The following is a 22,417-nucleotide window of genomic DNA, read 5'->3' as shown; positions in this document are numbered from 1 at the left end:
ACGCTTTCTCCTTGGGGCTATGCTGGGGCATGCGGATAACTCATGTCCCAGATTACTACAGACCACTCAGAGATTAAAACACATGAGAGCTCTGGGGCAAAGCAGTTTACAAGCTGCAAGTTCACTGGTGCTGAACAGCTTGGTGCACTCCTGTGACACAGGGCACGCCTCAAAGACTGAGCTCAAAGCTGCTTCAGCAGAATTTACTGACTTGGAAGCCACATCAGATGATTGTGCTTCGGGCTGCTCGCAGTTCACCTGTTTCTGCAGTTTTATATTTGTGACATAGCTAAGCCTTCAACATCTATTCCAAAAGCAGCACAAGGGCTCAGGTCAGGCATGATCAGGTGCTTACCTGTAAGCACATCATTCTCCAACATTTCTCTGCACCAATGGCTACATTTACAAATGGCACCCGTCCTTTACAATGTCAACTTTCTCCCACTTACCTCCTCTTCCAGTTGTAGAGACTTAATCCACAGCCATTTGTAAACAGTGCCAGTCCCAAAAATGCAAAAAAAGAATTGTCAGGCAGTCCCCACATGAGATTTGCAAACAAAGTTGTAAGTTTAAATTTGTCTTTTTCTGACATTCTTAGGCCCATACTACTTTCTTTCCCATGCACTGGGCTTTGGCCAGTCCCTATAGATTTCTCAGCTTAGTCTTTTCCTGACCCCAAGTTCTGCTTTCTTGCTTCAGGCTCAGCATTCCCTTTCCCCAGGTCAAAATTAAGAGGACAGGACAGGACAGGACAGAGCAGTACTGTCCTTTTGCTTGTAGGAACACCCCTTGTTGCTGCTCCTCCTCATTAAAATGGCATCAGTTTTCAACAGCTGAAGGTCTGGAGATGACAGAAGGCTCCCCTTGGGCCACTAGAGTAAATATGAGAGACAGACAAAGGTATTGCTCCTCTATCAATAACGGAAGGCAAGTCACAACAGTCAGAACATTCATACCATGGCAAGTTTCCCTTCAGGACCAGGCAAACTCTCAGCACTCATTTGCAAACCAGAGGAAAAGGACAGAAAATTATTCTGTTTCTCTTCTATTCACTGCCACTGCAATTAAAGCACTTGAAACAAACATTGAAACTTGTTTGCAAACACAATCTCAGCATGTTCTTAGTTGTTGCAAAAAAGGTTTTATTTCAAGGAATGCTTCACCACACCGTATCTCTGCAGGCCATCAGTACGCACGAAATAGAGCAGTAATAGGCAACTTGAACAGTGAAAAAAATCAGTTAGTCCAGAATTAAAGTCATACAGCAAGAGCCCTTTCCTGGCACAGGCTCAGTTTAAGGTGGTTTGCCTCAGGAGCAGACATTTCCTTGGCTGTCTAAAAACGGTGCTCAAGTAAGCATGAAGGAACTCAGGACAAATCATTCCCTTCAGAAATTCCAAGGCTGGGTCACAGCAGTTTGCTGCAATGCAGAACACACTATTCCTGAAGAGGAAAAAAAATTAATAAAAACCAATTTTACATCAGGAGAAATATTTTAAAAATTGAGTTTTAATCCTAACCAGTGGAGAGTTCCTTTACAAAATCCAGCTCAGTAGGATTGAGTAAGAATCAGACAGCCCATTCCAGACATAAGTAAACACTTAACCTTGTCTAACACTGATGGGAGCATCAAACACTATTCTCTGGTAAAGTGGCTGGACAACACCCAGTTACTCCATTGCTTCAGAATAAGAGCATTTAACACAGTGGATTTCTCTACTTCTCACCTGCTTTTTTGGAGAAACTAGGCTTGAGTCTCTTCAGCATCTCTGAGTCTTCCACTGCTCAGACAGGAACCCCATATCTCATGACCATTCAAGGGATATTTTTAGAAACAGAGGCAGAAAGTGTTTACTTTCTGACAAAACAGTATTACTTGCTTTTGACTACAGGGTGACATGAATTAGTTCAAACTTTGATTGCTTGATGGGGAAACTAGGATTAAAATAGGATGTCAGACTCAGCACCTCAGTAAGGTTACAAAACACTTACTGACTTGGAACTGGTTTACATTCCATTTCCCATTCCAGGGGAGAAAAGCCAATTTGCTCTTGATAAGATACCTGTATCTTTATTTTCTCCAACTCATCTGCAAATCTACAAAGAACAAGTTATGGAAAGAACGACAAGCAGAGTGAAATTAAAGATGGTAGAGACCTCTTCCACAGACTTCTTAAGTCAAGATATTAATATCCAAGATATCAATTTTAGGAGCAGTTCAGAGTGGAGAATCATGAGAATTTAGCAGGTTTTACAAAATAAAAAAATGCAAGAACACAATTCTTTTTTTAGATTTAACGTAATATGTAAGTTTGATTATTAAAATGTAAAAAAATTTAAATCTACATCTACAAATTAAACAGGATATTTCTAATGTCACTTCTTAGGAAGTAAATTTTATAATTTTGGACAGAATTCTGCATCAAACAGAAACAGCACAAAGCAAGATCAAGATCAGTAGAAGTATCTTAGTAAAAACAAGTTTATTCATTCATATTTTAGGTAAATATGGAAATAGTCAGCAAAGCCTTTTTGCCATGACTGTAAACTTTTTATTTTAAAAAATTATGTTAAAAACCAATACAGTAATTTCCATTAATGTTCTAAAAAAGTTTGTTCACATCTTGAAAGAAAATACATTAGCAACATCTCCCAGCATCATCAATCTTTAAAAAAGTAAAACTCTAGGTGCAGAACATTTCTACAGTGTAGTATCTCTACATTTTAATTTAGTCACATGATTGAATATCATTCATCTCTATTGTCTTTAGACCATGATCAAGAGCATACCTTAAATAGAAGATATTCAATGATGTGTTACACATTGCCACAGATACTAACATTATTAGAAGAGTGCACAACTCAATTTCACTAACAAAGCAAGACCTTTCTATATGCTGCATTGTAACAGTTAATTTAGCTATATGCCTTTAAAATCATGTACGTTTTCCAAGGAAAAATACTAAAAAAATCCATGGTCCAAATTCTGCTCCCACTTATATTCACAAGATAAGATAAGCACCATCAAGTTGTAGTTTATAGCTGAAAAGCATAGAGAACCAGTTTGTTTGTGAGCATAAGGGAGAGAAGAATTTGCCCCATGTCTGTAAACATTCACATTAAGTCTGCAGTCAAAAGTGCCAGATAGGCAGCCTATCCGCAGTACAATTATTTCATTCATTCAGAGGGGTGCTGAAGGCAAGGAGAATATTATGGAACCTTATTTTAGAGGCAAGTTAAAATGTTTTTATGTACTTCGGAAAGACATATTCTCAGCTAGCTAAACCATACTCCAGTAAAACATAATCCACTTCTACCAAATACAGTACAGCATCATTTCCTATCTTTCTTGTTCAGACAAAGGAGTACTCAATTCAGCAGCAAGCCCATGACAGTATTTTGAAGCATAAGAAAAACCCCCACACACCTCTGACCTACCCTCCCCTTAACACACTGCTGATGCTAACAGGAGGTCCTCATACATAGGAAGAAAACATCTGAAAAAAACCATAAACTGACCTTGATTCGTAAACACACAAGAAGTGTGCTTCTAGACAAAAGGTCGTCTACAGCTTTAATTGTCTAGTTTCAGTCTAGATCTCAGTCTATATTAACCACATATACCATACAAAACATAACAGGATAGGTGCTTATTCACACTATTAAGTATACTTGGTCTCCCTACTCAGCATGACAGTCAATTGCCCTATTTACACAAACATCTGTTTGAATGTTCCCGATCCTGTAAGACACCAAACATTGAACTCTGAAATTAAAGGAGAGTCAAGGATGCTCAGCAATTCACAGGATCAGACCCTGAATCAAATTGAATGCAATTCACAAATTAAGTTTGACATCTGACACAGCCTTCTGGAAACATTTTGCCCTCATGTTTTCCCTTTCTTTCCCCAGCTCAGACCATGCTCACACTATCGCAGAGACAGCTTTCAAAGTGAATAGGATCAGGCTCTGTCAAGCAAACACTGCAGTCTTTAGAAATGCCTGGTATTTACTGCCATCCACTCTGGGGCAGACTTGTCTGCAATGAAAATGGTGTTCCTGGTGTTGATGGATAGTTAGCAAAACCTTCAGGCTGAGCTGTATAGTTCTCCAGAGCAGAAGCAGAATGTGCCTTTAAGGAAGATAAGAAGTTAGGAAACAGCACTGATAAATTCAAGGAAACAAAAATCTAAATTAAGCAAAATTTCAGCCACAGTACCAGTCCTGCTCAAGCTAAAACAAACTGATTATATTCTGAAGTGTGCAAAGAATAGAGATAAGCAAGGCATCTATACAAAGATGTTAAATCTGTAGCGCAACTATTGCTCTGAAGTACCAGAGAATGAAAAAAGCAGTTGGATTAAGGGGGAAAACAGAGAGGTGTTAATGGCACCAGCTGATTTGGAAGGCACAGCTTAGTCAGGAGCTGTAATATTTTAGTGACTCAACTTTCCTTCTCTTCATTGCTTAGATAAATAACTGTTAATTTTAGTGACTGGATCTTATAAATCAGAATAATTACATTCCCTCAATGCAATCTGCACACATTTCTACAGAACAAAATGTAGCTGCAAAAGCATGGTCTAGATGAAGTGACCTGCTTCCTCCAATCCCCTGATATTCAGATGATATCTGACAACATGCTGCACTCTGAACAGTACTTAGACACATGCTCCATTTCAACAACTGATGTGTCACAGAAGAGAGAAAACATTAAGTCAAGACACTCAGCTCTCTCTTCTAATATTATGTAGAGAAGGTCAAATTTCTTACAAGAGTCTGTACAGAGGCTGTTTTTTAACAAAATACAAACTAAACCTAGAAACAGTCTGATGATAGTTTCAGTTAACTTATGTAGTTTGGTGGGTAAAACAAGCTGTTTCATGGACAAGAGATGATGAAAGTACACATTACCCAAAGCCACTTTAAGCTTATATTACAATTCTATCTGTGGGAACTATTAAGAGAAAGGCACAACCACAACAGACACAATTTCAAGACAATCTGATTACATGTGCAGAGGCACATAACTCATAACAAACGGTCCATAGAAATCTGTAAGTTACTCAAATGTCAGACTGGAACTGAGCAAAAATTTTGCAATGGTATGGTCAGCTCATTAGATTTAACAAACCCAGCAAAAAAATTAATTTGCATTATCTTTTCTTTTATTTCTCCCCATTTTACAAACAGTTTTAGATAATGCTTTAATCTCATTTATGAAGCATTGTACATGGGCCTTGAGTAAGAAGTTAGTACAAGTTGTTTTTTATCATCATCCCTTAAATCAGTTCTCACACAATTTAGGGGTTTTAATTATTTACTGACTTAAACTAATCCCAAGGAGTGAACAGGCAAGTAGGTGCTCAAGAGATCACTGGAAGCAGAACAGTACTAACAAATAGGCACATTACCTGTAGTAGTGCTGACTGTGCAGCTGCACTGTGCTGCAATTCCTGTAAGGAAGATTGTGCGGCACTTTGGGGAAAGCCAGGGATACCAGGGAGAGATAAAAGACCAGGAAAAACTGCATTTCCTGGAGTCTGTAGTCCAGAAGTCAAGCTGAAAGAATGTAAAAATGAGGCTATTATTAGGAACATCTGCACCATGTTTTATTCTGTTTCCCTCTCTACAAGCTTATGTCTATATAAACTACAAAAGCAGTTCTTTTTCTAAATCTCATAAAGGCCAGAATTTCTAAACCAAATTCCAGTCTTTACCCACCTAAAAATCATTCATACATACAAAAACCAAGATTGTCTGGAACATACCTAAGGGGACTCAAAATGTTTTGTACCTCATCTGTGCTGACAGTTTGCACACAAAAAAAAAACACCTTAAAGACAAGAATATATGCTGAGGACTTCCTTAAAATATCTAAGATATTGTCTGCTATTACCTGTGTGTGTTAATGGATGCCCACGTGGAATCCATTCTTGTAAAAGCCTAGGAGGTGCCAAGTATCCTCATCTGGGAAATAAAATCACTGAGCACCTCACTGGATTAGACTGTTGTAACAGGGACTATTGAGGCCAACCTATTTAGTCACTACCCTATCAGCTTCTGAAGACAAGTGAAAATCTAGTAGTGAACTGACTTTTAAAATTATCTGCAATTAGTAATTATGAGTGAAAATATTGTCTACACACCTAAAATAAAATCAGTGTTTTGCTGAAGAGGAAAACTCCAAAAACAGTAACATACCCAGCCTGTGCCACAAGTGCAGAGTTGAAGTTTGAGCTAAAGGCCGAGGCAAACCCTGGCAGGACCGGAGCTGGAGATGGGGCTGTGGCAGCTGCCGGCAACGGTGCAACTGCTGCTACTGCAGAAGATGCCTGGAGGCCAGGGAAAGAAGGGAGAGCAGGAGTGACAGAGGGTGTGTTAGAGACAGGAAAACCAGGGAAGGATGGGTTTGATGATCCCAGAGGTCCCTGGGCAACAGAAAAAAGGGAAGGGACAGCACTGGACAAGTTAAGCGAGAAGGGTGGAGCGGAGACTGTTGCGGAGGCGGCGAGTCCTGAGAGCACGGCGGCGGTGGAACTCACAAGGGGGGCGGGCACGGCTGAAGCGCTCGTAGCCGGAGTGGCCAACAGAGACCCCGGGAGAGTGACGGGCGGGGTCAGTGCTGGGTTACCAGTAAAAGCAAAGTTACTGGTTAGAGATGTGAAAGGAGGAAGTCCATTGAACACGGGGGCAATGGGAGCAGAGGAGCCGTGTGGGGTGAGGGAAATGGAAGCCAGAGAACTGGAGTTGTTCAGAGGAGCACCCAAAGAGGAGAGCCCTGTCAGCGCTGGGTTCAGGGAACTGGGCAAGCTGACGGGCACAGAAGCTGCTGAGGTGTACGCACGCCCGAGCCCTGACAATCCTAGAGTGCCATGAGAAGGGCTGGCCGAATGAGAAGGACCTTTGAAGGCCGACAGGGTAGGACTCATGGGTTCTGTTTTGACCAGAACTGGGATACTTGTGGCAGCTGGGGCTGATGAGAGCTGCTGATCGGGATTAGTAGGACTTGTGCCATGCAAGAGGGAGGCTGATGAGCCACAGTTGACTGGCATAATCGATGGCGAAGTGGTTAAAGGTGACTGTGCAGGCAATGTGGGAGGAGTGGAACTAGAATTGGCTACAGATGGGGATGGAAGACCTGGAAAAATAGCCAGCCCAGGTGTGGAGGAACGCTGTGTGTTGGGGGTGGCTGATGGAGTGTAACATTTGTTGACAGAGGAAGTGGGAGGATCAGAGCTCTGATTAGCAAGAGCAGATAAAGAAGCAAGCTCACTTGTCACAGCAGAAGGTAAAGCAGATGAATTGATTAATGAAGTGTCATTTGATGTCAGAAATCCCTTCAAGACAGACAAAATTGGGTTAGGCAAGCTAAGCGAGCCAGGAATGGTGGTGGCAGGAGAATTAGCAATTGTAGATGGAACAGGACTAGAAATCCCTTGGGCATTGGGCGGCAAGGACAAAGGGAGGCCAGCAAAGACTGATGACAATGGAGCAGGATTATTAGCAGAAGCAACTGAAGAGGTTGCAGAGAAAGGGAGGCCAGCAAATGGTGTAGCAGCAGATGCGAAAGCTTCACTGGATGCAGGCGTGGCACATGGAGTGGAAGAACTTTGCGGAGCAGGCATAGCAGCAGGGATAGAAGCCAGCCCAGAAAAAACCGAGGGGATAGGGGTAGAGGTTGCACTGTGAACAGATGTGACAGGAACACCAGGCAATGAAAGGGATTTGATGACAGTAGGGGTTGGGGTAGATGGCTGAGATGTATGGATGGAAGAGGAGACCTGTCCTGGGAAAACAGGAAGGACAGGGGTAGACATGTTCATCCCAGAGATGAGTGGAGTTGCAGGTGCTAATGGATGGCTTATTGCCTTGACAGGTGATGGGGTAGGGACTGGAGTAGCAGCAGGTGTTGAAGGATTAGAACCATGAGGAGTAAAGAGCTGATTCGCTTGTGCAGAAAAAGCTGCAAAGAAACAAAACCAGTAAGAATACTTGAAACTGTCAGAAATGCTTGAAATCAACATAAAAACATTTTATACAGCATTTAAAAATATGATACACAGGCAATAGCTAACACACAATGTCTACATACAAACAATGAACAGCAGGGCCTCTGAAACAAACTAAAAAGGTACACACAAACACATCACACACATCATACACCACGTGGGCTAACACTCCTTTTTAAAACACTCCGTGATATCTGCTACCTCCTCATGATCTCATGCAAAACAGTTAGAAACTCAAATACACTCTGTAAGAACATCTAAGTGATACAGGTAAACACCCTCCCTCTGGTCCCTAACATTTGGCAGTACCCAAACCAGATCTAATATTCCATCAGCATTAGATCACCTGGGCTCCTCTGCATCCACTCTCACTGAAGGTCAGAATTTCCTTCAGAACCAGTTAATTCAATGTATCATGATTTCAGAGAAGTTTAGTCAACAACTGAAGAAAGCTGATTTCAGGTGCTGGTAGTTTTCTTTCCTTCAAAATCAGGTCATTCTCTTCACTGTGCTTCCTTCATATTTTGATTCTAAGAAGGTACACTTTGAAATTCATGTATCACACTACAGTATTAAACTAACATTGGTGCTTGACTTTAGCAACAAGTATTCCTAGGAATCTTTAGTCAGGTGTCTGTAATAAAGGCAAGCACCTGCCACTTAAAGTACCAGCTTGTGTCAATCCTACAAAGTAAGTTAGAGACATCAGTCAAGCTGCAAGAAAACAGGCAGGCACACTGTGAATGTGGAGGTTAATGGAAAGAAGCTGCATTTATGAACACTGGCATGTCATGACTCTCGATATGCCTGCCTCTAGTTTCCTGTGGAACATGAATATGTTAATAAATCATTCTTCTCAAACAACCCTTGTGCTTTATTTTACTTTTGGAATAATCTGTTCAAATGCAAGCAAGACACTCATCCAACCAGTCAAACTCACCACCCAAAACTCTCTAGCAGGCTACATGTCTCTCTTGCCTGATTTCTATATATAATTCTACACACAAATCCAGAAAATTATTCTTTAAAATCTTGGACCTAAGTTGATGTGACAAACTCCAATTTTGTGTATTGACAAACTCCAATTTTGTGAAACTGTAAAATGAGTAGATCTAAAAAAAACCTATTTCCTTTGGCATACTCTTTCCAAATAAAATCCCAGACTGCCCAGCTCTGGATTCTGCTCTTTTCTCATTCTATTTCCAAGCTGAAGACTCCCCTAAAGATCACAGTTATTTAATCCTGACAGCCAAGGTAGTCACGAATGAAATACAGCTGTACTAGAACTCAGAACTGAACTTTTCTTCCTAAGAGAATATTTAATTCCTTACACTGTATTCATTTAGCGGCATGAACTAACTTTGTAAAAAATACATGCACACTTAAAGAGGGGTATACAAGAATGAAGTGATTCTTCCAAACACTTCTGTAGAACCATCCCTGGACACAGAGAAGGAAAGACAAAACACAACTTTTGTTTTTTTTTGGTCCCTAGGAATATTTACAGTAGCTAAACTTATCACAGTCATTTTATCTATTTACAGTATTTGTTAATATGACTGACTCAATGGTCAGTAAATTCTCGGTTTGTCAAATCTAATAACGTCATCAAAGCCTTTTTATAAGCAGTTCCTAATGGAATTTATTACTGTGCTTTTACTAAGTGTACAAAGCACCACACAAATAAAAACAATTTAAAAATGCACAACTGTCTTGTTAAAAAGAACAGGATCTTACAGGGTAAGACAAAAGTACAGGCAGACATAGTTGGATCTAACACTCTGGGATAAGACATTCAAAAATAGCTCTAAATGTCTCTTGCATTCCTATCTTCTTATTGCAACTGATCTATGAAATTAAAATGTCAATGAGTTCTCCAACAGATGTACAGAATTTTAAAAATTGCCAAGATTTACTGAAGTATTTAAGTCCATGAACATTGCAAAGGGTATTTTGATTTAGTTTTTATCATTATTTCTCACATATTTATATAATCAAGAGCATAAAAAACTTTGATAAGCTAACACAAAAGAATGAATTTTAATGTTTCAATGCTTCTAAGTACAAATGTCTGATGATTTTTTTCTCCACTCTCAAGAGATTCTATTCCACAAACTTAGTGACTGCATACTTAGAAGCTTATGAAGATCCCACTAAACAAATTGTTAACATTTTCTGAACAAGTAACAAAAATACAATAAACACAGAAATCCCCCTGTGGATTTGCAATTTACCTTGATTTTGGGAAGGTTTTGCCTGGCTGGAAAGGTCCTCATTTTCTAAACAGAGAACAGCAGCTTGTTATTGAAAGGCAAATGAAACTCCAGCAGTAAATGATCCACTCCCAGCAACAACCAGGAAAAACAGCATGAATATTTTTAAAGGTATGCATGCTTTACCTGATACCACTTGATTAGCAGTGTATGGTGGAGGAGCTGGTAAGCCTGGAGCTATGACATTGGCCATTGGAACTAAGCCAGCATTGTTGTAAGCACCTAAAATAACAAAGGCAATACACATCCCTGTTGTGAGAACAACCTGTATCTAGATGAACCAGTAAGTATCTTCGCCTTTTAAAAAATATTTTCAAGACTCTAAGACATTCCTTCATCAAAAAGCTAGACCAGTTAACTATCCAGGCTGGATGTTGGCTTTTGTAAACGTCTGCCTGAAGGGCATGCATTGTGATCTGAATTTTACTAAGGGCAATTCTCTTAAGAGAGCCTGAAAAAGTCAGGTTTCAATTCCTTTCAATTCCATTTTGCCTGAAAAAACTAAAAGGGGAGGAGTGATACAGTGTCAGCAGCATCACCGGCTCCTTTCCTATCCTTAATTTAAAGGCTGTTGCAACTCCTTCTTCAGCATTAAAGGCAGACAAACAAAGAAGCCAAATACAGATCAGTAACCATAACCCTTAAACACTAGAAAATTCTGAGAAAAAAAACTCCTTCTCAAATACTTAATCTAGTATTATTCAATATTTCTTTAAATGTTAAGAAATTCAAGCAGGTTAGCAAAGTATTTTATTATAAAATTCTTACAGCAATTAACATATTAAATATACCTTTTTTCCTCTGTTATTTTTTGGAGCAACTGAAACTGTTGTATTGCTGTGGTACATGGTTCTGATGAAACACATCTGAATTTAAATTGCAGGAACACACACATTTCACAGTGGCCCTGAATTAATAGTTTAAGAGCATAAGAACTTGGGCTTCGTTGGAAACGGTAGCCCTTGAACAATACTGAAAGTGCACCAATTTGTCATATAGAAGTCCTTTCTGATTTCATACTTTCAGAGTAATTCCACCTGATCTTAAGATTTCTTGCACAAGAAAATCAGAAAAGCAACGAACAGTCACTGCATCACTCAGGAAGGAAATGGTCAAGAAGCAGAAAACAATTCATCATTCTAACCACAGTGAAAACAATCACATTCAATAGTTTCAGGTCAGCATCTGCAATCTCATTAAACACAAACATACACATATGTATAATTTCACCAGTTATGAGTTCTGTTGTCACAAGAGCTTTCTTAAAAACACATGTTGCAGCCTAGTAAGGCCCTGAAATCTCAAATGCTCCTTTGTATACTAAAACTGTACTAATATTTCTATCCTGCCACAGGCCAAATTTTGTGCTTTAAGGTACTTTGAATAGGATTTATTCAATACAAATTTGAGTTAGTCTGCAAGTTTCTTACACAGTTTCTTCAGAACAAGTAATTTCCTGGGCATAAATAATCAATCAGTCTTATTTTAGCCACTAGTAGTGCCCATTTTTCTAAAATGGCTATAAAAAGACTTGCAGACATCAAGTTGATTAGATGACTCAGCCTTCAGCTAGGAGTTCTGCTTCACTTTCTTATCAACTCCCTGAAAAACTCCCTGAAATCCCCAATATCAGTGAAAAGCAAGCACCCTAACCAGAGCACTCCTTGTTTTGCAGTATTCAAGATTAGAAAAGGCTTTCAGCTACCTGCCAGACCTTCATCTGACTACTTTAAGTAGTCTAAGCTTTCCTAAAAAGAAAGGGCAATTGCCTTGCCCCCTTCCAAAAATGTCTTGAGTCTAACACTTGATGCAGCAGAGCAAAGAGAGAAGCTTATGAATAAAGGCTCAGTCTTACTTAAGGCACTAAGAAATAGTGCCATTGCTAGAAATAGAGCAATGGCAGGAAAAAGCAATCACTATTTCCCTTCTGACACTGAAACCTACTTTTCTTTTAGGGAACTGTTTACTCTCCATGATGATGGACAGAAGGTAAAGCTGAAGGCAAATGAGAAACAGATGACAGCCCTTCAGCAAGTTCCTACATGGTTCCACCCAATTCAGGGCCATGGCTGACCATATCCCAAGTTGGGTTCTACAGGAAGAAGTCAGACTTGTCAAGCCAAAGCCCAAACCTTGGCCAAATGTTACAACAAAACCAAAGCCCTCGTCTTGTCTAACATGCACAATGCCTCCCACAAATGAAATATTTTGTCATCAGAACAGGATTGTGAATTTTTCTTATGGACATTGGAAAAAGAAGTAAATGTATTCCTCTTTTTATCAGTTCTGCTGTCATGAAAGAAAAGGTAGAAACCAGTCAGGGAGCAGAAGCCAATTTCAGATATCACCATGGTCAGAGAAATCAACACTTGACACACTGCTTAAAAGGCAAATGCATGAACAATAGCATCAAGCTAGAACACATAGAAACCTTACTTGGAGCAATAGTTGCATGTGGCCGACACGGTGGGATGGGGTATGGAACTGGTTTGTGTGGATTGTACGTTGATGGAGCCTACATAAACAAAAAACAAATGGATAAAGCAATAGTGAAAGCATTAGGTAATGTTTCTCAGACAAAAAGCTAACATTCTACTACTACAGACAGGCATTCTTTTCTACAAATATAGGTGATATTAATTTTTTTCATAATATCCATACTGACTGCAAGTATTTCACTCTTTCTGAAAATCACTAGTATACCTTTAGATTTTAATAGAAAACTGAGCAGAAGTGGAAAAGGGAGCCTCTTTCTGCCTTGCAGTTCTCATACTCTGCAGTCTTAGACTGACTTCTCATTTTAGAGGTTTAGCACATTTAAAACTAGCAAATATTTCTGAAAGTACCTACGTTTTTAAAATAACACAGCTTTGTGGGAAGCATCTCATAATAGAAGTGATAATAAAACATTTGGACAATACTTCAAAGTAGTAACAGGTTCACTGAAAGTTCGTCCCATATGCTCAAAAATTTTGAAATACAGATCAGCTGTGTTAAGAAACAAGAACCTCTTTCTAAGGCACTGCTGTAATTCAAGTTCCAAAGATGGAGGCATTTTCTGTGTTCATGTATGCAATCCTCAGAGAGCAGCTCATGATGGACTACCAAAAATGCTTTTAGTTTTCTCTTCTGCTAATGTAATTTAAATTTTGTCTTCAAATGCACATACATTGTATCCAATAGAGAATCTTCCCCCTCTACAGATAAAAACTAGAGCTCATTTTCAAGTTAAATAAACACATACTAGTCATATTCATTACAAAAGTTTAGCTTAAATTAAATTGCTACTCTACAGTCTTCTTGCAACATAACAGCATTTTATAACAAAGCCTTGTTGAATTGGCTGGTAGCTGTTTTGGGGATTTTTAAAGTGTCATTTATTTATTAATTTTTAGACATACTGGTTTGGATGGTCCAAGTATACGGGCTGCTATTCCTTTTCCTTCATTAGTACATTCTTCTGTGTCCTTTTTGATAGGGGTTCCCTGAAACAAAAGAAAATTAAATCAAGCATTAATTTAGAAGCAAACCTTGCTGTACAATTGCGCCTTTTTTTTTTTTTTTTTCTGAACTATGTTTGAGTTTTTGAACATTCTGGAAGTAACCATATTTGTCAGGGAAAAATACCAACTCAACTAACTGTTTTAGGTTTGTAAAGAAATGAGTAAGAGCATTCCAATAGTTTGGTTTGTAACACTGAGCTTTTGTAAAGAGAGGCATTTTAAACAATGCGTGTTGATGGTGGAATTCTGCATTTTGACTTGTGGATGTGATAACATTAATTTAATTTTGCTGTCCCTTAGGTATCCACAGAAAATGCTTAACATGCTTAAGAGCCACACTAAGACTTGAAGTAGTACTGTAGTGACCATATTAAGTCGCTTTATCAACCTGCCAGCAAGTCTCTTGACGCCTCTCCTGATTCTCTGCCAAATACTGCTGGAGTTGACAATGTTTTCCTGATATGAACAATGTCTTATTTATGACATTGTTCAGGTAATCTTGCCCTGAAGCACCACAGAAAGAATGGGCAAATAAAAATAACGCAAGTTCCCTGTAAATGTGGAATGGGGTAAAACAAGCAAACAAACAAACCAACCCAACAAACACACTTTGGTTTTTCGACGTATAAGAATTCCGGGTTTGGTTATACTACAATAAATCTTAAATCAAGGTTCATTTGTGAAAAGCAAAAGCATAGGATCATGCTTACTGGAAAAATTCCATTTATGCGGCTTGGTTTGCCCTTGGGATAAGGATTGCCAGGAATCATGCCACAGGATGATATCATAGCATGAGGAGCCTTACAACCTGTTTTTGAGGCCTGTAAAATAATCAAGAAAGAACATTATTTGCTGTCAAATTCAATGCTCTAAAGAGATATTTAGACTGCTTCATGATATTTAGACTGCATGAATCAACCTACACAGAACAAGTGAAGTCTGTCTCAAGTCTTATTTCAAATAATCCAAATATTGTGTAAACTTCTGTCAAAGTCCCCCTCTCCTTACACTGAACTTGGGCTTAGGCACTTAGTGTTCTCTAAAACAAACACAAACTGTTTCCTCCAGCATTGGTTCCAATTCTGTGTCTCTTTTTCCTAATGCCTGACAAAAACTTCTCCTTTTGTTGCACATGCTCTTATCTTTTTGCAATTGCTTGTTTCAGCTTGTCTTACACCAGCAGCTCCCAGAAATCCTGATGCTAAACCCTGACCCCACAAGGACACAACGCTAACAGAACCCAGGATACCAGTTTATCTTGATTACCTGTTCGAGAATTCGTCTGCATCTTTTTTTCTCTGACATATTAATTCTGAATAGATCTTCAATCAGGCGATAATTCTGAGCATCAACAATGTTGCTGTAAAGACAATGACAGACAATTACTGCCATTCCATTTGCATAAGCTGAAAATGCTGAAAAGTTAGCCACCCACAGTTAGCCACTACCCAAAAGCACATTAAAAAACCATAACTAGTTCAGATCATAATATTACTATTATTAAAGTAAAAATCCTAGGCTTAAATATGGCCTTCATACCTGTAAGTAAAATGTGATATTAGAACTAAATATCGATACAGAATAATGGATGATGATGGCTAAACTTTATTTCAAGACTAAATACGTAGAATAATTTTGCATCACAACAGTGATGCCTTGAGACTTAAAGCATCAATAATTCACTAGAAAGCTTTAATTACTACTAACACACAATTCCTAGCACAGCAGAAAAACAGCAGCTACTCAATTTGCCACTGTTTCTTGTCAGTCTGGTGGAAAACCAAGTTTTCATCTAATTTAATTTAGAATGAAGAAGATAATTCCTGGTAAATCTCTCTAAGTTCTGCAGAGCTAGTGAAAGCCTTCATATAGTTCCAAAAGGTACTCCTCCTCTCTCTTCTTCCCCAAATAACACTAGACACACCAGAGAACAAAATATGTGACTACAAGGAGACCAATGCCTGCTTCTACCCACCTTATTCAAAATTCTGACCAATTTTTTACCAGCACGTCTCTGTCAAATATTACCCGTGCCATCCAAACTACTGGAAATACAATACAGCACCAAAAAGGAGGACTCCTCAAAGGAGGATATTAGACAGAAATGAAATCAGCAGAACATTGAATGAAACCATGAAAAACACCTCAAAGAATAGTATTAAAATGCGAATGAGCTTTCAACTTTGTTCACTATTCCTGATTAATGAAGAAAGCAGCACATAGATTTGGGTTAGGATTTGGAATCATGACTGCCTTACTTTGCTGTAGTACTGTAGAAATTCAACAGCTAAGGAAGTTATTGTGCTTTCCCCCCACATCAGCTGAAGTGTAGGGATCGAACAGTCCAAGAGCTCCAGCCTCATTAAGAGAAGGTAACAGGTTAGTCTTGTGTGACACTAACTAACTTTCCTTTGGCTACTCTGTTTCGGTTTGGTCTGAAATAGACTAGGAGCACTGACACGGCTTCCTTAAGCTCAACTCCTAAAGCAAAACCATGTCTGTATCCTCACTCTTATGTTTTATGCATATTTGTACCATGAAATTACATGCCCCAGGAAGTTCAAGCAAGTAGTAGTACAGCATTCACAGGGAAGACAGATATGCTTAAAGCAAAAAATCCCTAAACCACCAAAAAAAGAGCAATACTTTATAAAATAAACCCCCTGAACCAAGCAAAAGAGTTTCAGTTAAAATATGTGTAATAGATCCTTTGAAGCAGCTCTGTTCACTAGGAAAACCCCAACATTCTCTGTAAATAAAAATTTAGAATATCTATTTTTTTATAGACAGTAGATTTGTCAGCTTAAGAGATCCATTTACTTAACTCATCTCTACACATGTAATATTTAAAGGACTTCTCAAAAAAGGGTATATTCCCAGAATTTCTTAGTCTCAAGTCTTCCAGATTTCAGTGAGCAGAGAAACAAGCTTAAGGCCCTCACTGTTCTCTACATTTGAAGAGCACAGTAAAAACACCACCGAAAGTGCCAGTTTTCCAGCAGGCAGAAGCTCACACAGCAGCAAGAACTATGGAATTTTCCACAATCATAGAATCATTGGCTGGAAGGACCTTAAATATCATCTAGCTCCAGCACCCCTCCAGGTGAGCAGAGGCACCTTTTACCAGACCAGGTTGCTCAGAGCCCCATCCAGCCTGGCCTTGAACATTTCCAGGGATGGAAACCTCTCCGGGCAACCTCTGCCAATGCCTCACCATCCTCACAGCAAAGAATTTTTTCCTAATATCTGCTTTAAATCTACTCTTTTTCAGTGTGAAGCCATTCCCCTTGTCCTGTCACTACACTCCAGCTTTCTTGCAGGCTCCCTTCAAGTACCATAAGGCTGCAATTAGGTCACCCCAACTCATTCCAGGCTGAACAAACCCAATTCTCTCAGTCTTATATCTACTTCTAATTATTCTTTTAAACAGCTCCATCAGTAATAAATTTCTGCTTTACCTTAACCAGGCACAGTGCTTCCTTCTAGGAGAAAAGTCTTCCTTCTACAGTTTTATATCCTCAAACATGAGCTGAACCAATATAAGTTAAGGAACACAGCAGAAGAGATACTTACGAAGCTAAGATTTCAAGGGCAATAAGTTTATCTTTACTGAAGGTGAAGCAGTTGAGAATATTAACCATTTTTGATGCTGGAACTGCCACTATTTTCTGTTAAGAAAGAAAGAAAAAAGTGTGTATAAAATAAAACAGCACAAGTGTCTTAAATTCAGAATACAATTCAGTAACAGCTTCATGTGGTATATTTCAGTAAACTTTTAATAGCCTCTCCCTTCCATTGGGAAGAAGACTCTATATGCTAAATTATGAACAAACACCTCCAAAAAGCACTCACCAAAAGCAAAGAAATCAGGAGAGTTCACAAGAGTTAGAAAGGGTTACATCTCCTTCTGTGATACACAGGAAAGTAAAAGTCACTTTAGTCAGAAAAGATACTCCAATTAGAAGTATGAAATTTCATAGCTTGGTACCACTGAAGGAGATGAAGAAGAAGCTTTGAAGATTTTGAAGAGTACCTTGACTCATCAGTTGAAAAGTAGGTGTCATAACATTAAGAGAGCAAATTTATTCCACAACATCATGTCACAAGTACTTACATGTTGTAAAGCCTTTATTGCCTTAAGCTGTGGTTCTGCCCAGGAGAAGTATCTCAGTAATTCAACAACCTGCAACAGTAAGGCCTCCCATTAATCTCTCAGATATATTTAAAATGTATGCTAACAGCATCAATATGACTTGCCAACTTTTGTAGCACATTGGTATACTGCTACAAAACATCTGCCTGTGATGGCTGATTGTCGGTACCTGCCAGCATCTAATCTTCTATTTATTTCTAAGTAAGCATCTAAAAATTCTATTTTATGAGATGAAGATTTTCCATGGAAAAACTTAAAACACTTTTTGACATATATTTGCATCTATTAATAACAATAACACTGTATTAGAATAAGTTTAAAAAAAAATCAAGTATCTCTGAAAAAGCTTAACAAGTATGAGGATCCCAAATAGCATACTCTCAAATACACACCAAAAAAAGCCAGAAGGAAAAGAAAGAGGAAGAAGAAAATCTACATATTATCATGTTATACACTATCTCTATTTAGACAACACACGCAAAACAATTCTAAATTCCATTGCAATACATTTATACAACTTTCCAGACGCAAAAAGAATGAAAATGTAGTGATTTTGATGACAAAGCAACTTGGAACTCTTTTTAATAGTGTCATACTGATATAATAACAAGCAATTAAATCTCGTCAATAAATATGAAAAGCTAATATGATCAGCCTCAGTATGACTGAAGACAATCACTGTGTATTACTGAATACACAAAAACAATAGGCCCCATTAAACCCATAAAAGTGCTGACTTTACCTGTTCACTGGAAAAGTATCCATGAACGTATTCAATAGCTTTTAATTTGTACTCAGTCAATACAGCCTAAGAGATATAAAAAAGAAAAGATGCTTAATTAGTGACACAAAAATTATAATTATAGCACAGCCATCTGCTAATCTATTAATCTAAAATGTGCCCCTACAAAGTGACATTTGTATCAATGACATTGCAGCATTTTGAAGTAACAGTGTACTTCTTAGGTAACTGAAAACGGTGAAAAGCAGGAGATGTGATTTAATTCTTCTGTTAAAAAAATACTCATTTTTTTATTTACTTGATTTTGCTTTTTCATTGTTGCTTATAACTGTGCTGAGAGAACATCATCACTCTTCTTTTTGCTCCAATGATTTACATCAACTTAATGTTAAACAACATAACACAGTTGATTCTTCAGGCAATCGCTTTGTATGGCCCCTGTAAACTGACTGAATGTAATAGTGTAAAGTATTTTACTTCAGTGAATTTATGAAGAAATTGGATAATGAGTCTATACAGACAGAATTAAATACACAGCAAAGCTTGGTCCAGAGATGGATACTGTCTTATCATTATCCTTATGCATTCCAAATTTAACAGGCAGTCATACCAAACAAACAAAGCATCGTACTTTAATGCAGCACCGGCCTTTTGACTTAGTAGCAACACAGTTGTGTTGATAACCGCGTGAGCTAACAGCCAGCACTCCCTCCCTCCCCTGCACCCAGCCCTCTGTGACAGGTACAAGATGTAAGGAAGACAGCTAACAGCTGAAATCCTGCCCCAAGCCAGTGAAAACACCTTTCTTCCATAGTTTCCAAGTCCCCCCTCTAATGCTAGATCTCATGTATTCTCAAACCACCTTTAGCTTTACCCACACACCCACTTCTATTTCCCTCCCAACAACCTTCTTCCTTTCTGTACCTCATTAAGAGACAAACTACCAGACACACTGAAGTCGCAGGGGGCAGAAAGATTTTCTGCCTTTATGCTCATTTTTTCTTCTATTCCTTCCTCCTCTTCATGTGTTTTGGAAAAAAACACAGTATGTCTTTTTTTAAACCAAAATAAATGTTACTTTTCCTTCTTAAATCAACAACTGAATGACTTTATAACAAGAGTACAAACAGAAAGCACTGTTATGCATATTTATGCAAGGAACAAACAAACAAACCCCCCAAAATTTATTTTGTTAGTACTTGCAAATACATACAGGGAAAAAGAGAAGTAAGCTACACATGAAGACATTTAAATAATTGTTCCTGCTAACTGTAGGACTGAAAATGGAACATGCCAACACAACAAACTTGTAAATCACATAATAAAGAAGGTTCTACCACAGAGCTAGAAATGAAGCTTAAACAAAAACATAGCAGTAAAGACACAAAACCAGCATTTGGATAATTACACCACAACAGAACAACTATTATTAACACAGCACAGCACTGATCCTTAGATCAACAGCGAGTTGGGATACAGCAATACAAGCAGATAGCATAGAGGAAACGTAAGTGCCTAAAATCACATGCCTAAACCCTTTTGTCTAAAGTCTTTAGTAATCACAGAGCGTGTTCAGAAGGACTGCACTGCAGTAATATAATTGAAACATTACTCCCTCCCACCATCAATCATCAGAGAAAGTATTCACGTGCTAGTTTTCCTTGACTTTTTTTGGTGGTTCCCAGATTTTCCACACAAATTCATAAGTTGGGAGGAAAGTCTACACCCTGAGATATCTTAGACAGTCATGGTTTTAGCAGCTTTATGAAAGAGACCTTAGGACCACGACCTTATGCAAAAACGTAGTTGTGATAAGAAGGACATCCCTGGGGCTTCTGTTGAGCAGTTTTATACCTCAATATGGTTTTATACCTCGATATGGTGCAAAATAATAATACTGCAATTGCAGTCATCACTGCCTCATGTCGAAGAGAAAATGAACTGAAACTCAACTCCAGAACCTGAGTCCAAATAAAGGAAATTTACCTCTCCTAGACAACCCAACACAACAAAAAATTCTACTTAATACAAAAATGCTATGCATCGGTGTTGCACCACGAGGAAATCTCATTTGAAACAAGCTCTTTACGGTCAGACCAAGACACCTTCAGGAGGCACACTGTTCTACTGTGACACTTAAATAACCTCTGCTTAACTGCAACAAAATACATCATCACAGGTTTCTGCTTCCCAGGCAAAACAAGAAACATTAATCTCAAAGGTTCTGGTTTATCCTCTCCTTTTCTCCTTCCAGCATTCAGGGAAGTGCCAACCACTAACCTCAAGCTTTCCTCTTAAAGTCAGTGCCCCGTGCAGAGAAATCAGAGTCCTGTCAGACACGAGGAAGCCCAGGTATGTACCTCTGCTCCCCACAACCTCCAGTGTTTTGTTCTGAGAGTTTTTAAACAGCAGATGAAGAAGCACAGCCCAGAGCAATCATCGAAACGCAGGACTGACATCCCAGTGGAAGAAGGTGTGCACACAGTCACTCCTGAGCTGTGGCAGACGTGATTTCCAAAAAGGACAACAGAATGCAGCTCAGAAATCAGTGTTCTCACGTCCTATTTGTGCATGGTACCTCCTAAACCAGTGTATAAAAGCTGGGTACTCCTCACTGTTTCCAGACAGGCCAAGCAACCACAGCCCTTTCCACCCCAAAAAGACATGCTTGGCTACTTTGGTTTCCTCCCTCATCTTTCTTGAAAGTAAAAAATTTGCAGTAACTTTATCCAAGTGCTTATTTCCAATGAGGGCTCAAGATCATCCAGACCCAACCACCCCTGCTATGAGCAGGGACACCTCCCACTAGTCCAGGTTGCCCAAGGCCTTATCTAACGTGGCCTTGAACACTGCCAGGATTGGGGCATCCCTGGGCAACCTGTTCCACTGCCTCGCCACCTCCACAGTAAAGAATCTCTTGTTAATATCTATGCTAAATGTCCCCCTCCTTTCGATCTGTAGCCATAACTCCTCGTGCTACAGTCCATCACCAAATGATTAAACTAACACACAAAACGAGAATTTACCTTCCTAATTTCATCCAGCACGGTTTCAAATGATTTCTTATCCATCTTGATTATTGCCGACACTTAAACGTGGAGGAAACAATACTAGTGATAAAAAAAAAAATCCTAAATGTCTTTAAGCGTACAAGAAAAAAAGAATTTAAAAAAATAAATAAATAAAAAACGCCGGGCAGGTAAGGCGGCCGGGGTTGTCCTCGGCCCCGGGGATGGAGCGCTGCCACCCCTGCAGTGGCGGACACGGAGACAAAGGCGCCCTCCGGGAGCCGCCCGGTGCTCCCGCTCCCCGCGCGTCCCGCGGGCGCTCCGGCGGGCGCAGGGGTCGCGGCGGCGGCAGGAAGGGAAAGGCAGGGAAGGGACGGGAAGAGAAGGGAAGGGCGGCAGCGGCGGCCGCCCCGCTCAGCACGCGGCGCCGCGGCCCGGCCGGCCGGGGGCGGCCCCGCAGAGCATCGTTCGCGGCGCCGCCGCCCTGCGATCCCGGCGGGCAGAGCCGGGGCGGACGCGGGCGGCCCCCGGGGCAGGCGGGCCAGGTGAGGAAGGCGGCCCAGGAGCGGCGTGAACCCAGAGACAGCGCACCCCCTCCGCCGGTCCCACCTCCCTGCCGTCGCGCCCTTATGGCATCACGGCGCCGAGCGAAGGCCCTTTCCGCGCTGGGCGACGACAGCGATGCCTGCGCAGGAGCTGCGGGAACTCAGGACGGACTCGCCCCTC

General features: G+C 39.8%; 1 protein-coding gene across 1 annotated transcript; it reads right to left on the bottom strand.

The window, feature by feature from the left end:
* Positions 1 to 2,542: 2,542 nt before the first annotated feature.
* Positions 2,543 to 22,318, bottom strand: PROSER1 (proline and serine rich 1). Its single transcript, XM_084227072.1, has 13 exons — positions 21,710 to 22,318; positions 18,684 to 18,749; positions 17,903 to 17,971; positions 17,362 to 17,456; positions 15,055 to 15,148; positions 14,499 to 14,609; positions 13,687 to 13,770; positions 12,722 to 12,800; positions 10,412 to 10,507; positions 10,247 to 10,291; positions 6,205 to 7,966; positions 5,415 to 5,562; positions 2,543 to 4,132 (listed from the first exon to the last, which is right to left on the bottom strand). The coding sequence occupies exons 1-13, from the start codon at positions 21,752 to 21,754 to the stop codon at positions 4,010 to 4,012; spliced, it is 2,817 nt and encodes a 938-aa protein (XP_084083198.1). The 5' UTR covers positions 21,755 to 22,318; the 3' UTR covers positions 2,543 to 4,009.
* Positions 22,319 to 22,417: the final 99 nt, after the last annotated feature.

This window comes from Fringilla coelebs (genome assembly GCF_963513975.1).
Source record: "Fringilla coelebs genome assembly, chromosome: 2".
Classification (NCBI taxonomy): domain Eukaryota; kingdom Metazoa; phylum Chordata; class Aves; order Passeriformes; family Fringillidae; genus Fringilla; species Fringilla coelebs.
This window is presented reverse-complemented; position numbering and strand designations above follow the sequence as displayed.